The sequence below is a fragment of the Stegostoma tigrinum genome, chromosome 19, assembly GCF_030684315.1.
Source record: "Stegostoma tigrinum isolate sSteTig4 chromosome 19, sSteTig4.hap1, whole genome shotgun sequence".
In the NCBI taxonomy this organism is placed as follows: domain Eukaryota; kingdom Metazoa; phylum Chordata; class Chondrichthyes; order Orectolobiformes; family Stegostomatidae; genus Stegostoma; species Stegostoma tigrinum.
The window spans coordinates 60,675,762-60,694,845 of record NC_081372.1 but is presented as its reverse complement, the minus strand read 5'-3'; the positions used below and the strand labels follow the sequence as shown (position 1 = coordinate 60,694,845).

The following is a 19,084-nucleotide window of genomic DNA, read 5'->3' as shown; positions in this document are numbered from 1 at the left end:
AAACCCTCCCCAACAGCATTAGCATAGGCAGCCCCTTGGACATTGGTTCCAGTCCTGCCCAGGTGTAGACCGCCCGATTTGTAACAGTCCCACCTGCCCAGAACTGGTCCCAATGTCCCAAAAATCTGAACCCCTCCCTCTTGCACCATCTAACAAGCCACTCATTTATCCTGCCTATTCTTTCATTTCTCCTCTGACTAGCATGTGGCACTCTGAGGTCCTACTTTTTAACTTGGTTCCTAACTCCCTAAATTCTGCTTGTAGGACCTCATCCCGTTTTTTACCTATATGCACCACGACAGCTGGCTGTTCACCCTCCCCCTTCAGAATGTCCTGCAGTCGATCTGAAACATCCCTGACCTGTGCACCTGGGAGGCGCCATACCATTCGGGAGTCTCGTTTTCGACTATAGAACTGCCTATCTACTCCCCGTACAATCGAATCCCCTATGACTATAGCCCTTCTGCTCTTTTTCCCACCCTCGTGTACAACAGAGCCAGCCATGGTGCCATGAACCTGGCTACTGCTGCCTTCCCCGGGTGAGCCATCTCCCCCCACAGTATCCAAAAGGTATACCTGTTTTGGAAGGAGATGACCGCAGGGGACACCTGCACTGCCTTCCTGCTTTTTTTCTGCCATTTGGCCACCCATTCCCTTTCTCCCTCGGCGATCCTAATCTGCGGTGAGACTCATTTGCTGAACGTGCTATGCACGACTTCTTCAGCATCGCGGATGCTCCAAAGTGAGTCCATCCGCAGCTCCAGAGCAGTCATGCGGTCTAACAAGAGCTGCAGCTGGACACACTTCATGCACATGCCGGAGTCAGGGACATCATCTGCGTTCTTGAGCTCCCACATTGAGCAAGAGGAGCATAACACGGGTCCAGGATCTCCTGCTATTTTTACTTTTAAGCTTACCTTAGTCTTACTATAATATCAAATACTAGATAAATGAAATGAAAAAAATTATACCAAATCACTACTTACCAGCACATGATATAGAAAAAGAGAAACACTTACCTTATCAACGCAGCAGAGTCCTTTTTATTTTGGTCAGAGGAGGAGGGTGGGTGGTAGACACTACACGTGTAGAGTCTTGAGTTGAGCCATTGCCCAAATATATCAGTTCACTCACTTCCGAGAGTACATTTTGTCTGCTCCCACTCTGCTCTGCTGCCAAATTGAAGAACTTGCCTCCCAGCAGCCCCCGGTCATCACTCTCACTGCTCCCGTTGCTGCAGCAAAAAAAATGGAGGCTGCTGATTGCATGAGGTAAGTTTTTAACTGGGAAACTTACCTTCCTGGCAGCTCCCTGGTCCTCACTTCTGTTGCTGCAAAAGAAATGAAAAATGATGCAAGGAAATGATGTTGAACTTGTACAAGCCACTTGGTAGGCCTTGGCTGGTGACGAGATGAATTTAGGATATCTGGTTGACGTGGACATTGGAGAAAGTGCAGAAGTGATTCACAAGAATCATTCCAGAAATGAAAGAACTCCGCTATGAGGATAGATTGAAGAAGTTGGGAGTGTTCACCTTGGAAGATTAGGAAGAGATCTGATTGAAGTTTTCAAAATCATGAGCAGACTGGACAGAGTAGACAGGGTGAAGCTGGTTCCGTTTGTAAAACATTGACGAACAAGAGGGCATAGAAGTGATGTGCAACTGAAGCAAAGACAATGTGAGACAAATTTTTCTTCCAGCTTTTAGTTAGGTTAAAGAATGTAGTGCCTGGAGATCTGATGGAAGCAGGTTCAATTGAGCCAATCAAGAGAGAATTCATTTTTGTTTGGATAGTAATGGTATGTGGGGATGTGGAGAAAATGCACAAGATCAACAGAGCTGGTGCTGGCAAGATGGGCAGAATGGCCGCCTTGTACATTGTAAAAATTCTGAGATTCTGTGATTTATAGATGTTTATAAATGTTCATATAAATTTACAAAAATAAGTAAGGCTATGGTTATATAATGTATTTTTGTGGCAGTCACAATGCTGTCAAAGTGAACTCTTGCATGGATTAATTTCTGTTGAGACTGCAAACCAAAAATGTTCGAAGAGCACAACAGCTTGTTCACGTGTATGAAGAGAAATGATGGGTTTTCTGTTTCAAATATAATCTCTTAGCAGAGCTCAAATGTCAAGAATAAACAAACTGCACAGTATGTTTAAAATGAAGAAAGTGAGAGGATGCTAGTAGTGAAGCAAATGGGAATGAATAATTTGTGTGGGAACATAGTAGAAAATGAGGAAACTGAGAGGTGGTAATAAAAGATCATATCTATTAATGTTCATTTGTTGAAGTTGTTCCCCCTTCCCCTGCAACCTTATTTGACTTTGATGAAAGGGTTTACAAACCCTCCTGTTTTTAGTTATGAAGAAGTATAAGACCATTAGTCTTTACCTTTTGTTTCTTTCAACAGATACTGACTGTTTCCAGAATCTTCAACTATTGTTTTTAGAATTTCAGTAATTTTTGTGTTGGCATATAAGTTAATTTTCTAAGCTACACCTGTTCTTTTCTTAAACTGTTCAAAATGGCAGCAAAAAGCTTTTCACTGTACTTTACTGTTTTTCTCACTGTAAGATACAGGTGACAATAAAATTATTCATTTATGTTTGAGGGATAATTACACCTTATCACCTTTCTTTTTAATGCATCAGAAAATCTGAAACCTGCTAGGTACTGAGAACAGTGCTGAGGGGAGTTTTAGGGCCATCAATATTTTGAGACTTGTGATTGCCCAAACCATTTTCTGTAGGTCCTGTGGCTAAGACGAGGACACCACCCCTTCACTCTTTGGTTGGATAACAATCAAGGTCACGATGCAGTACCTGCATTCAAACCACTGTGACACCCAGCTTCCCTGTACTTGATTTCCAGTGTTCTTTAGTTCTGTGCAGGGTGGCTGGGATCAGTCTTGGAATAGGATATGTAGCGCATGGGGACAGGAAAGCTCAAATCTGTTAAGTGACCATCTTTGTCAAAGATATAAACTAGATCTCATTGTTCTCCTTTGCGCATCATCAATATACTGTATTCTTCATAAGTTTAGTCTCAGTGCAATGGGAGACAATGGCACTGCTTCCTCTCTGATTTAAGTGTATAATATTTCTTTTGGGTCAGGAGGTCCAGGTTCAAGTCCCTCCTGCTTTGTGGGTGTGTCATAACATGTCAGAACAGATTGATCGAAAATAACTATTATTTGTTTTGAATGTTCTCTCTAAAGCAATATTCAAAGCAAAAGAATTTGGAAATAATATCCTGTAGTTGAACCAGACACTTGCAGCCCTTCTAATGATATGATTGGGCATTATTCTGAGCCACATCCAGAAGTGGTGTAGCTTGTGACGTTCCTTCTGTGACTTGGTCTTTTGACATCATGTGGACTCATGCTTATGGTTCGATAGATACGGAGGACACGGGAATAAAAATGAGAAAAGCTAGCATTGGCAAAGAGTGAAACTGTGAAGGTGTGTTATGAAAGCACAATGAACAACCAAGAGGAAAATGTTTTCTTGCTTCATTCTGCAAAGAAGCATGGATCTGTATGGAATACCATGAGCTCGACATGCTTGAAAGTAACCCAACATAAGGCATTGAATCTGCCCAACCCTTTGGCCAACACTACAATAAAAGTTAGCCCAATGCAATAAGTATGAATTACCATATTACTTTACATTTTTCTAATCCACCTGCTCAAGAGATGTTATCTCGAAGTGAAATTTGAACCCAAGCATCCTGATCCAGAGCTAGGGACCCTATTACTGCACCAGAGGAGTTTTGCTTGGTATAAATCACCATATACAATACAAATAAATGCACTTAGCCACAAGTGGATCTGTAATATGCTGTATGCTTTGGGGGAGGGAGGGCGGGGGGCAAAAGCCTCTTGGTAGAATCGCTGGACTGTTAATCCAGAGACCTGGGTAACGTTCTGGGCACTGGAGTTCGAATCCTGCCACTGCAGATGGTGGGATTTGAATTCAATAAATATCTGGAATTAAAGAGTCTAAGGATGGCAATAAATCCATTGTTGATTGTTGGAAAAACCCATCTGTTTACTAACGTCCTTTAGGGAAGGAGACTACCAACCTTTTAGCAGGTCTGGCCTATTTGTGACCCCAGACCCACAGCAATGTTGCTGACTCTTAACTCTCCACTGCACAATTAGGGATGGGCAATAAATGCTGGCCTAGTCAGCACACCCTCATCCTGTGATTGAATAAAAAAAATGTAGTTAATGAACTGGACAGCATCACCCTGGGAGATTGATGTGAAATGTTTCCTCCGTTGATGTGTAATTCAGTATCACATATAACAATGTGACTGCTAGGATTTCTATTGGTGTGGGGGAATTGTTATTGTGTCCAATTAATGGTACAAAAACTGATATTTCTGATCTTCCAAAGCTGGGTTGTGTCTGGAAAAAGCAAGTTGAGCTGAACAGCACGAAGATGACAAGGTTCTGAAAAATCACCGAAAGTGCTGTAAGATGGTCAGGCAGCATCCATTGAGAGAAAAAGAGAGAACTTTTCAGGCTAATGATCTTTTATCAGAAGTGAAGCGACGAACAGTTGAGAATAGCCTGCCCCAGGGATTGGTGCTATTTAGAAGCTGAATTAATAGTGCTAGCATGTTCCATCAGTCCATTGGCAGAATTGCTTATAGTAGACAAATCTCATTTTATTTTTGCATTAACACAATATTTCTGCTGAGCTATATTTGATTAAAGTAATTATAATGTAAATGCCATGAGAAGCATTTCTGCTTCTCAATATTTATCTTAAAGGCTGTCTTTGTATAGAATTATTTATAGCCATCACCAAATTATTCTCTGAAGTATACATTTGAGCAGAATCTCCATTTGTATTGCAGTTGGCATTTTTGGAGTTCACATGTTATTTGCTCACTTGGTATAATGTGTTAACACTCTCAATTTTTTTTAAAAACCTGCGCAGTTTTAAAGAAATCAAAGCCCTTTTGTATAATTAATTTCTCACAGAACAATGGCTGTGTCCATTAATACCGTAGGATAATGCTTTGATGGCTGCAGCTCTGCTTTCAGTGCTTCAATATGCCTAAAGCCCTCTTCATTTTGAATAGGTTCAAAATGAACCAGGAGGTGAAGGAGACCAGCATGAGGCTGACATACCAATATGTCCTGATCAGTATACAGAGCTTCCAAGGGGATACTTGCAGGCCTTTAAGCTGCTGCCAGAAGCGTGTAGGGTTTTCCTAGCCACTGTAGTTGGTGTTGAGTTGCGTTTGTGCAGTTTAATGGGCTACTGAATCTCAGCAACTGTGGCAGATTGCCCAGTTGTTTTCATGGATTGTTCCCAGTAATCCACTTTCTAAAGTAACAACACTAATATGTGTATATGGTGCCTTGTTCAGTATGCATGTTTATCTAATTCAGAATCTGTGCTCAGATAACGAGTGCAGCCAGTTTATGTCCTCTCCTGTACTTCTCAAGGTCTTGTTCAACGTGCATACCATCAAAGATGCGGTGTATTCGTGTTTCCCTATATCATTAATCGCTGCCTAGAATCTTCAGCAGGAGAGACTTATGGATGGGTGATTAAAATATTCACTCTGAATTTAGCAAGAGTCTGTAGACTTCTGCCTATGACTGGTTCAGAAAACTGCTGCAATTCAAGGTAGTCATTGTGGTATTGTGGGGTTGGTAGGCAGGGCTTAGAATCAACAGTTCTGTGAAGATGTTGATTGTGCAGCTGGTGCACTGTAAGCCTTAGGCCTACAACTCTGACCCCTTTCATTGCTAATGTTTGAAAAGATTTGGCCATTTCAGTAGCAGTCCAGAGCTGTTTCTCAAAGGTGTGTCTGGTTGCCTTTCCTTTCCCTTTGCATTGTCAGCTTGCTTGTTTTTGTGTGTGGGCATGCCTCCCTGTCGGGATATGTGTGTTTGTGGATACGTGTCTGGGTCAGTGTGTGTACGTTTGTGGAGGTGTGGGTGTACATGGACTTCTTTCCCAGTGGAGATGGATGTGTATGCACCTCTGTGTGGGAGGGCTTTGTTTTGGCATACTTTCTTGCCTCTGTGTCCACTTGTGCAGGTTTGGTATTGGATAATTTTCTTGCCAGTTCAACCTTTTTTCTGTAACCATTTTAAAAACTAATGAAGTTATGATCACAGTCCCCAAAGTGCTCCGCCACTGACACTTCAAGCACTTGCCCTGTATTATTTCCCAAGAGAAGGTCAAATATTGCTCCTTCTCTAGTAGGTAACATCCACATATTGAATAAAGAAGTTTTCTTGTGCGTGTTTAACAAATTCCTCCTCCTCCATGTGTTAGGTTTGTTTTTCAGAGACCCTCACGGACTTGATACAAGAGTAAGACACTGACCGGGTTACAAAAACACAATCCTTTATTATTAAGCAAGTACAAGCTGCAGAGGATCACTGTACGCAGCTCGGCACAGAGTGCTGAGTATTGTGAGCTATTCTCCCTGAACAGGGGCCAGTCCCTGCTTTTATACCCTTGGAATTGGCAGGTACATAAAACAAGTACTACATCTGAGAACAGGATACAGCTTTCATCGTCACAAATTGTATGATAACAACAGGATGCAATCTTGAGTGGTGACAACTGCCTGGCTTGATCAAAGGTCACTGACCTGGCCATTTCAGCAGAAACAGGGGTAGGCAGCAGTGTGGGTAGAGCCATAAAGATTACAGAGCTTAATGCCATTTGTATTTACAGATGTTTCACAGCCCTACATATGTTTCACGTCCAATCCTGTTTGGGCAGGAAGTAGAGACAGTGTTCACATACCCCTGTATGAGGAGAAAAGGAGCTTAAAATTCATGGGATGTTAAACCATTAACATCTCACAAGCCTTAACACTAAGATGATCCCAGTCTATTTTTGGAAAGTTAAAAATCCCCACCTGTTGCAATCCTGTTTTCTTACAGATATCTGAGCCCTCTTTACATTTTTGCATCTCAATTTCCTGCTGACAGTTGGGGTGGGGGGGTGCTAATAATAACAAGGTAATTATTCCTTTTATTGTTACACATTTCCACCCAAATAACAACTGTATATACTCCCCAGAATATTCTCTCTAAGTACATAGAACATTACGACACAGTACTGGCCCTTCAGCCCTCGATGTTGTACCAACCTGTCATACCGATCTGAAGCCCATAAATACTGTGAAATACTGTACAGCCGTAATGTCACCTGAATCAAAAACGCCACTCCCCTTTCTCTCTTCCCTCTCTTTCTATCTTTCAGAGAACATTTATGCCCAGAATATTAAGCCGTCAGTCCTGTTCATCCCTGAGCGACATTTCTGTAATAGCTATGAAATCCCAATCCTATGTTTCTGGCCATACCCTGAGTTCATTTGCCTGGGGGCAGCACAGTGGCTCAATGATTAGCACTGCTGCATCACAGCGCCGGGGACCCAGGTACGATTCCACCTTCAGGCAACTGTCTGTGTGGAGTTTGCACGTTCTCCCTATGTCTACATGGGTTTCCTCCAGGTGCTCCAATTTCCTCCCACAAAGTTGTGCAGATTAGGTTGATTGGCCATGCTGGATTGCCCATCGTATTCAGGATGTGTGGCCACGAGGGTTATAGAAGGATAGGTCAGGGTGGGATTTTCAGAGTGTCTGTGTGGACTTGTTGAGCCGAAGGGGCTGTTGGCACACTGTAGGGATTCTATAAACTTCCTACTCGTCAGGCCTTTTGCATTGAAGTAAATACAGTTTAATTAATCAATCTTACCTCATACTCTGCCATGCCCTTGTGCCCCTTGACTATTTAATTTGCTTCCCTTATCTACTGTACCGGCTTCAGTCTTTTCTCTTTTCTCACTATCACTTCGGTTCCTACCGTCCCCCCCTTACTAGTTTAAAGCCACCAAAGCAGCACTAGAAAATCTCTACACAAGGAGATTGGTCCCTTTCCAAATCAGGAGGAACCTGTCCCTCTCATACATGTCACTTTTACCCCTCAAGAGATCTCAATTTTCCAAAAATGAGACCCTTACCCCTGCACCAACTATTCAGCCATGCATTCATCTACTGTATCTTCCTATTGCTACTCTCAACAGCATGTGGTACCAGGAGTAATCCAGATATTACTACCCTCAACGGCCTACTTTTTAAACCTCCTGCTTACCTTCCAATATTCTGTCTGCAAAACCTCATCCTTTTCCCTACCTAAGTTGGAGATACAGCAAGGAAACAGAAAAGCTAATAGAATGTTGTGCTCTACTGCAAGGAAAACTGACTTAGATGGTTGGCTGCTAGGAACGGTAAAAGAGGTAGCCCATGGCCTATCCCCATCTCAAACAGATATACTATTTTGGACACTATTGGGGGTGATGGCCTCTTGGAGGATGCGGTATATCACCGACAGTTTCTGGTTCTGTGACTGGCTGTGCTTAATGAGGGCTATGTCAGGTTCCAAGTGATCGATTGTAATAGGGGCCTGTATGGCCTGGGGCCCAGACAGATGTTTCTGCGGTCGTCAGCAAGACATCACAGTGGTATGTTGCTTCCTTGGTACCAGGGTCAAGGATGTCTAGGACAGGGTGCAGAATATTTGGAAGGGGGAGAATGATCAGCAGCAAGTCTACTGAGATATTTATATTCTAGACAGCCATGTGTGAGGTGCTGTAGACTGGAGAGTGGCTATGGGGTGCCATTGTTTTAAAAAAAAAGCTGTAAGGAAAAGTCAAGGAACTGTAGACCAGAGGGCCTGACGTCATTGATGGATAAGTTGTTGGAGGGGATTCTGAGGCACAGGATTTACATGCATTTGGAATGTCAAGGACTGATTAGGGATAGTCAACATGGCTTTGCATGTGGGAAACAACGTCTCACTGACTCAATTGAATTTTGTCAAGAGGCTCCAAAGAAGATTGATCAGGACGGAGTGTCTGTATGGACTTCAAAACGTTCTGTGTGATAGAATGGTTAGCAAAGTTAAATCATGTGATCCAAGAGGAGCTAGCCATTTGGAAAGAAAAATGGCTGGAAGGTAGGAGTCAGAGGGTGGTGGTAGAGAGTTGCTTTTGGACTGGAGGCCTGTGACCAGCGGTGTGCCACAAGGATCAATGCTGGGCCCATTGCCTTCTGTTATTTATATAAATGATTTGGATGTGAATACAGGAGGCATGATTAGTTACAGATGAAACCAAATTAGATGGTCTTGTGGACAGTGAACTAGATTATCTCAGAGTATAATGGGCCCTTGATCAAATGGGCCAAGGAGTGGCAGTTGGACTTTAGGTTAGGTAAATGAGAGGTATCGAATTTTGGTAAGGCAAACCAGGACAGGACTCAAACACTTAATGGTAGGCCCTGTGGACTGTTTCTGAACATGGAAACTTAGGGGAGCAGGAGGAGTCGCAGATAGACAAGTTGGTGCGGTAAGTGTTTGGTACACTTGCCTTCATCAATCAGAACATTGATTATACGAGTTGGGGCATCATGTTGCAGCTGTACAGGACATTGGTGAAGACACTTAAAATACTGCATACAATTCTGTTCATCCTTCTATAGGAGGAGGTTTTTAAATCTGAGAGGGTGCAGAAAAGATTAACAAGGAAGTTACTGGGAATTAGCAGGTTAAAGCTATAGGAAGCTGAATAGGCTGGGGCTTTTTCTCCCCTGGTGTGTGGGAGGCTGACGGTTGACCTTCAAGCTTTATAAAATCTTGAGAGGCATGGATATCACAAATAGGTCTTTTTCCCAGGGTGGGAGAGTCCTAAAATAGAGGGCATAGGTTAAAGATGAGAGGGGAAAGATCTAAAAAGGACCTGAGGGATAACTTTTTCATGCTGAGGGTGGTGTATGTATATGACATGGGCTGCCAGTTGTGGTGGTAGAGGCAGGTACAATTATAGCATTTAAAAGGCATCTGGATGGGTGTATGATTAGGAAGGGTTTAGAAGGATATGGGCCAAATGCTGGCAAATGGGACTAGGTTAGACTGGGATCTCTGGTCTGCATGAACGAATTGTTTCAAAGGGTCTGTTTCCATGCCATGTGATTCTTTGACATGAGGGTAGCAAGCCAAACCAAATCAGCCTCACTATTAGTAGATTTGCAACACAGTAAAATTAAAATGTTTCATATACGCCCAACCTGCCCAATTGTTTAATTAACTTTAAAATAGGAGATAGTTTGGTTTTCATTCTTTGCTGTGCTGATTTGTGGTTTCCTGCCAGGGAATTGGTTGGGGTTTTGTCACATGTGTCACTTGGCTGAGACCCCCTCAAAGCCCATGGGGGTATAATAAATGTCTTTGTACATCACTTATGTTGACACAGTGATGAATAGCATGATTTGTGCTTGGGAGTCTTACATGATGTGCATTGCTGACTTGCACTTGTGTTCATTTTGCTCATTCTTCCAATAGCTTTGGCTGCCTTGTGTCATTGGGTGTTTTGTTTACCCTTAAATCTCTGTATTCTGTATAGCGTAATAAGATTTTTCCAAGCATTTATCAACCAAATGTTCCTTCTGGCACTTCACATTACAAACTTCATTTACTTCAGTGAGGTATGCACTTAGCAAAAATATGCATCACTCAGAGAAGTAGGATTTTTAATTATTCATCAGGGAAGGATAACATCATGACAAACCTGTTAATAACAACTGACCAGTTTCAATGGTGAGAAATGGATGTTGATGTTGACGTTGAAAGCCGGATGAACAAGCACTGGCTGCTAGGTCAAACTTAGGTGATGTTTATAGCGTTATATGCATGTCCTTGCTGTATCCTGTCTTATCTGACCTAATTTAAATGAGAGATTAGATTCAGAGGTGCAGTGGAAAGGCCGGGAGGGCTGTAGAATGTGCATCCTGACCAGTTCCTTCCTTGTTTTCTTTGTTACCCAACTCCCCCTATCTTTAGTTTGTAGATGTTAGTCTCACAAAATAATCCTTAAAACAAGAGAAAAGCCAGTTATAGATCAGATGTTTCAATTATTCATTAATTAACCTTGGTCCGATTATACCTAGATCTGTCAATTTAAGAGAGAGGGTATAAAAGGACAGACAGTTAGAGGTAAAGCATTATGGAGCCCAGATAACTTTGAGCAATGCCATATGTCATCTTCTGGAAAATTGACTGCTACTGAAAATAAATTTTTTAAACTGTTTTTCTGGTTTTGGTTACAGGTCCTTTCACAGATGTCGTCACTACAAACCTGAAACTAAGTAATCCCTCAGATAAAAACATATGTTTTAAAGTGAAGACTACAGCCCCGCGGAGATATTGTGTAAGGCCTAACAGTGGAGTTATTGATGCAGGCACTTCAATCAATGTCTCAGGTATGATGTGTTGTTGGTACACCAGGACTTTGTGCCTAATTAAATCTTTGTATGAACATACTGCTACTGGAGGTGATGGGATCAGAAGCTGAAGCTTCTTGTTAAGACATCGTGTAATGCGTTTTGCAGGATTCACATCGCATTTTCAGCTTTTGAGGTATTTAAAGATGTAAAGTTTCATTCCACTTATTAAATCTACTACTCTATTTCATAATTTCTTACAGGTATAAGTTAGTAGAAGCTCCAGTCTATCTCTACTTTAGTGAGCAGGAATGTAATTTTGGCTGTATTATCTGTTCATTACAGTAATTGATCTTCTCAGTTTGAATTGCATTGTGTGTAGTAGACATAACTGTGAAAGCATATGAAATGTTGATATATTTTGCATTCTAATAGTTTAATACTGTTCTTTGAGATCTTACCTTTGAATAGTAACACACTGGTGTAGGATAGATCCCTGTTCAAAAACTGAGATACCAACAAGGACTGTCTTTTGCTATTGACACAATAGGGTCCAACGCTGGCATGTTTCTGTGGAGCCCTTCAACTGGTGACATTCTAGGCAAGCTTTTTCAAAATTAAAACAGTACTACAGGCCATCTTGACCAAAGCATCAGTGTGAGCTATGTGAAGGATTTTTTAAAATTCATGTTCAGCAACAAGAATATAAACCAAAAGAACTGCGGATGTCGTAAATCAGGAACAAAAACAGAAGGTGCTGGAAAAGCTCAGCAGGTCAGCAGCATCAATGAAGAAAAAAATTAGATTTAACGTTTCAGGTCCAGTGACCCTTAGAGGGCCCTGGTGAGACTACAGTTGAACAATTGTGTGCAGTTTTGTTCTCCCTAACTAGGAGAGAGTATACTTGCCAACAGAGGTTTACTAGGCTGTTTCTTAGGATGGCAGCATAGTTGTATAAGGAGAGATTGGTTTGACTGGTCATGTAGAGTTGAGAGAAATGAGAGGTGATTTAATTGAAGCTTACAAAATTCTAACAGAGCTAGACTGCCAAATGCAGGGAGGATGTTTCAATTGATTATGAATCCTTGGTCAGTGGTCATACTGTCAGTACATAGGATAGACCTTTGAGAACTAAGGTGAGATATTTCTTCACTTGGGGTGGTAAACTCATGGAATTCGCTATCCAAGAATATATTCATGAAAAAGGTAAATAAACTTTTAGATATTAAAGTAATGAAGAAATGTGTAGAAAAAGCAGGACTAAGGTGCTGAGATATAAGATCATACAGACATAGAGCAGTGCGCCATGGAAACAGACCCTTTGGTCCAACTCATCCATGCTGAAGAGGTTTCCTAAATTAATCTAGTCCCGTTTGCACGCATTTGGCCTATATCCGCCTAAACTCTTGCTATTCATATATTCATCCTGACGCCTTTTAAATGTTATAATGTTAAATGTTATAAAAGTGTCTCCTCCACTTCTCTGGCAGCTCATTCCGTACACTCATGACCCTCAGCGTGAAAACGTTGCCCCTCAAGTCTCTTATAAATATTTTCCCTCTCACCTTAAACCTATGCCGACTAGTTTTAGAACCCCCTACCCTGGGGAAAAGACCTTGGCTATTCATCCTATCTATGCCCCTCATGATTTTATAAACCTCTGGCACTCCAGGGAAAGAAAACGCCTCAGCCTGTTCAGCCTCTGGGTGTAGCTCAAATCCTCCAAACCCAGCAACATCCTTAAATCTTTTCTGAACCCTTTCAAGTTTCACAACGTCTTTCCTATAGCAGAGAGATCAGAATTGAAAGCAGTATTCCAAAAATGGCCTAACCAATACCCTGTGCCACCACAAATTATTCTCCCAACTCCTATACTCAGTGCATTGATCAATGAAGCCAAGCATACCAAATGCTTTCTTCGCAATCTTGCCTACCTGCGACTCTACTTACAAGTAACTATGAACTTGCATTCCGAGGTCACTTTGTTCAGCAGCATTCCCTAGGACATTACCATTAAGTGAATAGGTCCTGCCCTGATTTGCTTTTCCAAAATGCATCATGTCACATTTATCTAAATTAAACTCCATCTGTCACTGCTCAGCCTGATCAAGATTCCATTGTACTCTGAGGTAAACTTCTTTGCTCTCCATTGCACCACCAATTTTGGTGTCATCTGCAAACTTACTAACCGTACCCGCTATGTTCATATCCAAGTCATTTATATAAATGAGAAAAATTAGTGGACCCAGTACCAATCCATGTAACGCAGTGCAGGTCACAGGTCTCCAGTTTGAACAGGAACCCTCCACCACCACCCTCTGTCTCCTACATTTTGAGTCAGTTCTGTATCCACCTGCCGAGTTCTTCCTGTATTCCATGTGGTCTAACTTTGCTAACCAGCCTACCAATGCTGAACCTTGTCAAGCGCTTTACTGAAGTCCACATAGATTGTGTGCACCATTCTGCCTTTAACAATCCTCTTTGTTACTTCTTTAAAAACCGCAATCAGTTTAGTGAGTCATGATTTCCCACACACGAAACTATGTTGGCTATCCCTAATCAGTCCTTGACTTTCCAAATAATCGAAAATCCTGTCCCTCAGGATCCCCTCCAACAACATGCCCAGCCATGGTCATATTTAATGACAGAGCATGCTCAAAGCGTTGAATGGCCTACAACTGCCTCTTGTTTCTGTGTTAGAATATGTATTATTGAGGACCTGGGATTATATGTAAGTAAGTATATACATAGGCATACATTACAACAGAGCCGTCATTATTATTGAGGGCTCCAGGCTGACTTTATAAATCAGTCTTTAATCTTCTCTTCTTCGAAAAAGCACTTGGTGCCTTGCTAATGGTGCCTGCTATCAAACCCTTTGAGTAGGCCGGATAACATGAGCTCAATGATTTAAAGAGCATACCAAGTTAGTAGTTTTAACATATTGATTTGGATAATGGCAAGACAAGAAAGACTGCATTTTACTACCCAGTTTTGTTTGCCATGAATATTTTGAGTCTCTGAGCTGCTTTAGAGATCATCAGGATAAGCCATGCAGTGTGCATCTAGGAGTCAAATATAAGCAAGCAGTAAGTTATTTTCTTTGGGATCTTAGCGTTAGTTTTTATTTCTTGTGCCAGTGCGCTGACCACCTGATTAATTAAAGTCAATCAAACCATTTTCTGTTGTGGCATTTGCTCTACAGCTGCTGTGAAGTGCTGTACCTACAACAGGACCGTGCCCATAAATCTGTCTATTGTGTCAGAGTTTCAAACCTTTCCTTTTCATGGAACATTCAGGTGCATAATTTGGGAGCCATGTCTAAAACTTCAGCATTGTGTTTGCATGTAACTGAAAATCTGCATGGTATGACTTGGCTGATGGGTAAATGAAGGCCTGGTGTTGTTATTGTTAGACTATTAATTTAAAGACCCAGGTAAAGTACATAGGACCTGGGTCCTTGCCCGGTCTGACCTACGTGTGATTCCAGACCCGCAGCGACATGGTTGAACTGTTACTGGTCTCTCAGCAATTATGTTTGGGAAATAAATGCTGGCCTAGCCAGCAATGCCCGCATCCCATGAATGAATTTAAAAAAAGCTTATAGACCTATGACCTGCAGATAGACTGGATTTGTTATGGCCCCCCCAAAACATTTCAAGGAGCCCTAACTTTTATTTGAAAGCAAGTATAAGGCACTGCGTCCAGACGTGATTTGAATGGTCAAACTACTAGGCTAAAGCAAAATGCAGCTTATTCTTACACCACATTTAAAATGCAAACAAAAAGAGAATTGACAACTTTAACTGTATTGAAATAATTAACAAACTAGTATATTATTTAATTCCTGCTCATCAACTGTTCCAATATAGCAGCATGCCCTGAACACACAGGCAAAATTCAGCAAAACAGATTTCCCTCACTTGCTATCTCATCCAGTCCAGGACAAGGACTGTGGACAGAATGAATCCAACAGCAGAGAGAGAACTCAATTTTTTTGCAGCAGCAGAGAGAGAACTGTATTTAGCTGCTTCAACTTCAAAAGCTCAAATTCAACAACTAAAAGGAAAACTAAAACCCTGTGTGAATCTGACTGCACCCAGTCATTCTTCTTTAGTCTCAACCCAAAGCTACTTTGCTTTCCATGGAGCAGCGATCTAGGCACCAGGTTTACAACACTCTCTTCAAGAGAACTAAAACAGACAGATCCCTCTTAAAGGCACTTATCATCAAAGAATCCATGATTCCATGTCTTTTCTCTCTGTCTCGGCGATTTCTTTACTATGTTACGGGGATACCTGCCTACATGGGTACATAATGTAGATAACCACATAACGTAGACGCATACAGAAGGATATATTGCTGAGGTCAGATGAGAATAGGTGGGAAAGTGCTTAGTCAAGGGAACTTACTTGAAGTGTGTAGGATTATGGCAGAAACAGGCTTTGATATTGTGTGCACACCAAAGTGTCTGTTTCCATGCTGTACAGCTAAATGACTATATCTGCTGTTCTGTTTCTCTTGGACTGTTGGAGACCTAGTATGTAATGTGATTGTTCTTTTTTGGTTTTTTAAGTTCTACCTGCATGGCTTCATTTGAGGAGCTGAGATAACAGGAACTGCAGATGCTGGAGAATCCAAGATAACAAAGTGTGAAGCTGGATGAACACAGCAGGCCAAACAGCATCTCAGGAGCACAAAAGCTGATGTTTCGGGCCTAGACCCTTCTTCAGAGCTCTCTGATGAAGGGTCTAGGCCCGAAACGTCAGCTTTTCTGCTCCTGAGATGCTGCTTGGCCTCGTGTGTTCATCCAGCTTCACACTTTGTTGTCTTCATTTGAGGAGCCTTTATTTAAGATTACAGCTGTAATAGATTCCCTGTCAAAAATTGCAATACTTCCTCCTTCCCTTCCTGTTTTAAGACACTGTATCCTTGAGCTATCATTCCTCCTCCTCTCTCAACTATGCCTCAATGGCATAATTCCTCATGTTTTAATTTGTGTCCTCAACTCATCTGCCTTGTTCTTCCGTCCACATTAAAATAGATATCATTCAATAATTCAGCCTCCCCAAGCTCTCCTGTGCCTTAACTGGCCTTTCATGTCTATGCCTTCCAGACTCACTTATCATCATTTCTAATTTTGGCTGTTTACCTTCCCCTGTTGAGCACACTGTCTTGGCCTCAGCCTTCTACCAACATAATTTAAACCCTCCCCAGCAGCACTAGCAAAACCTCCGGTAAGGATGGTTGCCCCATTGCGGCTCGGGTGCAACCTGTCCACCTTGCACAGGTTGTACCACCCCCAAAAATGTTCCCAATGCCCCAGAAATCAAAAGCTGTCCCTCCTGCACCATCCTGCAGTCATGCATTCTTCTGGACTAACCAACTATTTTAGTTTATTTATTTACTGAAAGTAATCCAAGATTACCTTTTGGGTCCTCTACTTTAATCTTTTTCCTAGTTCTCTATATATTCTCCTTTTAGAACCTCACCCCTTTTCCTCCTTATGTTGTTGGTACCAATATATACCACAATCTCTCTGTTTGCCCTCCCCCTTCAGAATGCTCTGCAGCTGTTCAGTGACACCCCAAAACCTCGCATCTGGGAGGCAACATCCAGGATTCTATTTTGCACTGCAAACGTCTGTTCCTCTGACAGTGAAAGCCCCTACCACTTTAACCCTGCCATGTTTTTCCTCTGCTGTTGGACAGCAGAGCCACCCTGGTGCCATGAATATGGCTACACATGTATCACTGCTTGGCACTGAACTGAAACATCTTTTATGAACAAAGCTATACTACCTCCTTTCCCTTATGGGTTTCTTCTGAATGCCAAGATGTTGAATACCTTTGAGTATTGAGTTCCCAGGCTTGTTCACCTTGTAACCACATCTCTATAACACTACCAAAACATATTGATTTATTTCTGTTTCTATTGTCAATTCATCTCTCCTGTTACAAATGCTGCATGTGTTCACTCAGAGTCTCAAGATTTAACTTTTTACCATTATTATTTTCTCTGGTTCTAATTTCTGCTGTACAACTCCAGCAATGTGCACAGGCATGTATTTACATGAGAAGCAGAGCCTACCTCAGAAGGCATCAGTTGATGACAAAATAATGCTGTTAGATCCATTTCCAGTTTGCTGCTGTTCTTTCATCATATTTCTTCTTCTCATTCTTCTCTTTCATCTCATTCTCACCCTCTCCCCCACCCCCCCGCCAAACAACAACAACACCACCACCTCAAAACTGTGCTTTTTCTTTCAGTCTCTTTGTCTTTTGTATCTCAGCCAACCTGGGACCTGTCTGAACTGGGCCCACTGCACTAAAGCTGCTGCTTGTTTGTCCTTTTCAATCTTCCTATGATTCCTGCAAGTAGCCTCTGTCTGTCTGACCTGTGTTTCAAAATAGACTGTGCTGCCAATTGGCAGCACAATGTGCCCAACCTCGTTGCAATTATTTCTGATTCTGAACAGAGGTAATGTTGGTGGCAAGGTTGTCATTGTAGAGTTTTAAAAAACTTTTGGAAGTCTCAGCTGTTCAACCCTCCTGTGAAGTTTGATTTTGCCTAAATTTAACATCGAACAGCACAGCACAGTATAGGCCCTTCAGCCCATGATGCTATGTTGACCTATTGTCCTACTAAGATCAATATACTCTGCATACCGTACATTTTACTATCCTCCATGTGCTTATCCAAGAGTCACTTAAAAGTCTTTAAAGTATCTTGACCCCACTACCACTGTCGGCTTCACATTCCACACGCCTACCACTCTCTGTGTGAAGCACCTACCTCTGACATCTCCCCTCCAATCACCTTAAAATTATGCCTCCTTGTAATAGTCATTTCCGCCCTGGGAAGAAAGTCTCGGGTTATCCACTCTGTCTATGCCTCTCATCATCTTGTACACCTCTATCAAGTCACCTCTCATCCTTCTTTGCTTCAATGAAAAAAGCCCTAACTCCCTCAACCTTTCCTCATAAGACCTGCTGTCCAGTCCAGGCAGCATCCTGGTAAATCTCCTCTGAAACCTCTCTAAAGTTTCTACATGTTTACTGGAATGAGTTGACCTGAACTGAACAGAATATTTCAAATGGGGTCTAACCAGAGTTTTATAGAGCTGCAGCATAACATTTCAATTACAATTACATTACAATTACATTTCTAGAAAACTCTTCTAGGATTCAAAGCTATACTTTTCAAGTACTGGAAGAATGTTTTACACAAGTCACAGTGGAGGAAGCATGGAAAACACCAACATACCTTCAGGACGTGTTTATCAATTTAGTTAAATTATATTTTGTGGTACTCCTCAGTCTTCTGTATTAGTGCCCTGCTGCTTTTATATGTTTTATATGTTTCCTGCTTCTCAGGCTCCCTTTTTAACTTCCTTCATGGGATCTCAACATCACCGGCTAGGCCAGCATTTATTGCCTTTTGAGAAGGTGGTAATTTGCCTCCTTGAACAATTGCGGTCCATTGGCAAGGGAAGGGGAAGTGAGGCAAGTAGGGAATCCTGCAGTGCAGTGATGGAGAGTGTTCCAGGATTTTCACCCAATGATAGTGAAGGAACCCAGTGATATGTTTCCAAGTCAGAATGGTGAGTGACTTGGAAGAGAACTTGAAGTTTGTGGTGTTTTCACCAATCTCCTGCCCTTTTCCTTCTAGATATTGGAAGTTGCATGTTTGGAAGGTACTTCCACTTCACTTTTGTTACAGTCTGTTTTCTCTTCTTTCTCAATCATTTGATGTTCTTGCCTTCTCTCCTATAAACTCTCTTTAGGATCATTGTCTTTCTCTCCCTCTTCA

General features: G+C 41.8%; 1 protein-coding gene across 3 annotated transcripts in view; it reads left to right on the top strand.

Annotated features, from left to right (window-relative positions):
- vapb (VAMP (vesicle-associated membrane protein)-associated protein B and C) overlaps positions 1 to 19,084 on the top strand; it is a 131,590-nt gene that overhangs the window by 55,425 nt on the left and 57,081 nt on the right. For all 3 annotated transcript variants that reach the window (XM_059652891.1, XM_048549728.1, XM_048549727.1), the window contains exon 2: positions 11,159 to 11,311. In XM_059652891.1, coding sequence (XP_059508874.1) covers positions 11,159 to 11,311 — 153 coding nt within the window. The remainder of the gene's footprint in view (positions 1 to 11,158; positions 11,312 to 19,084) is intronic.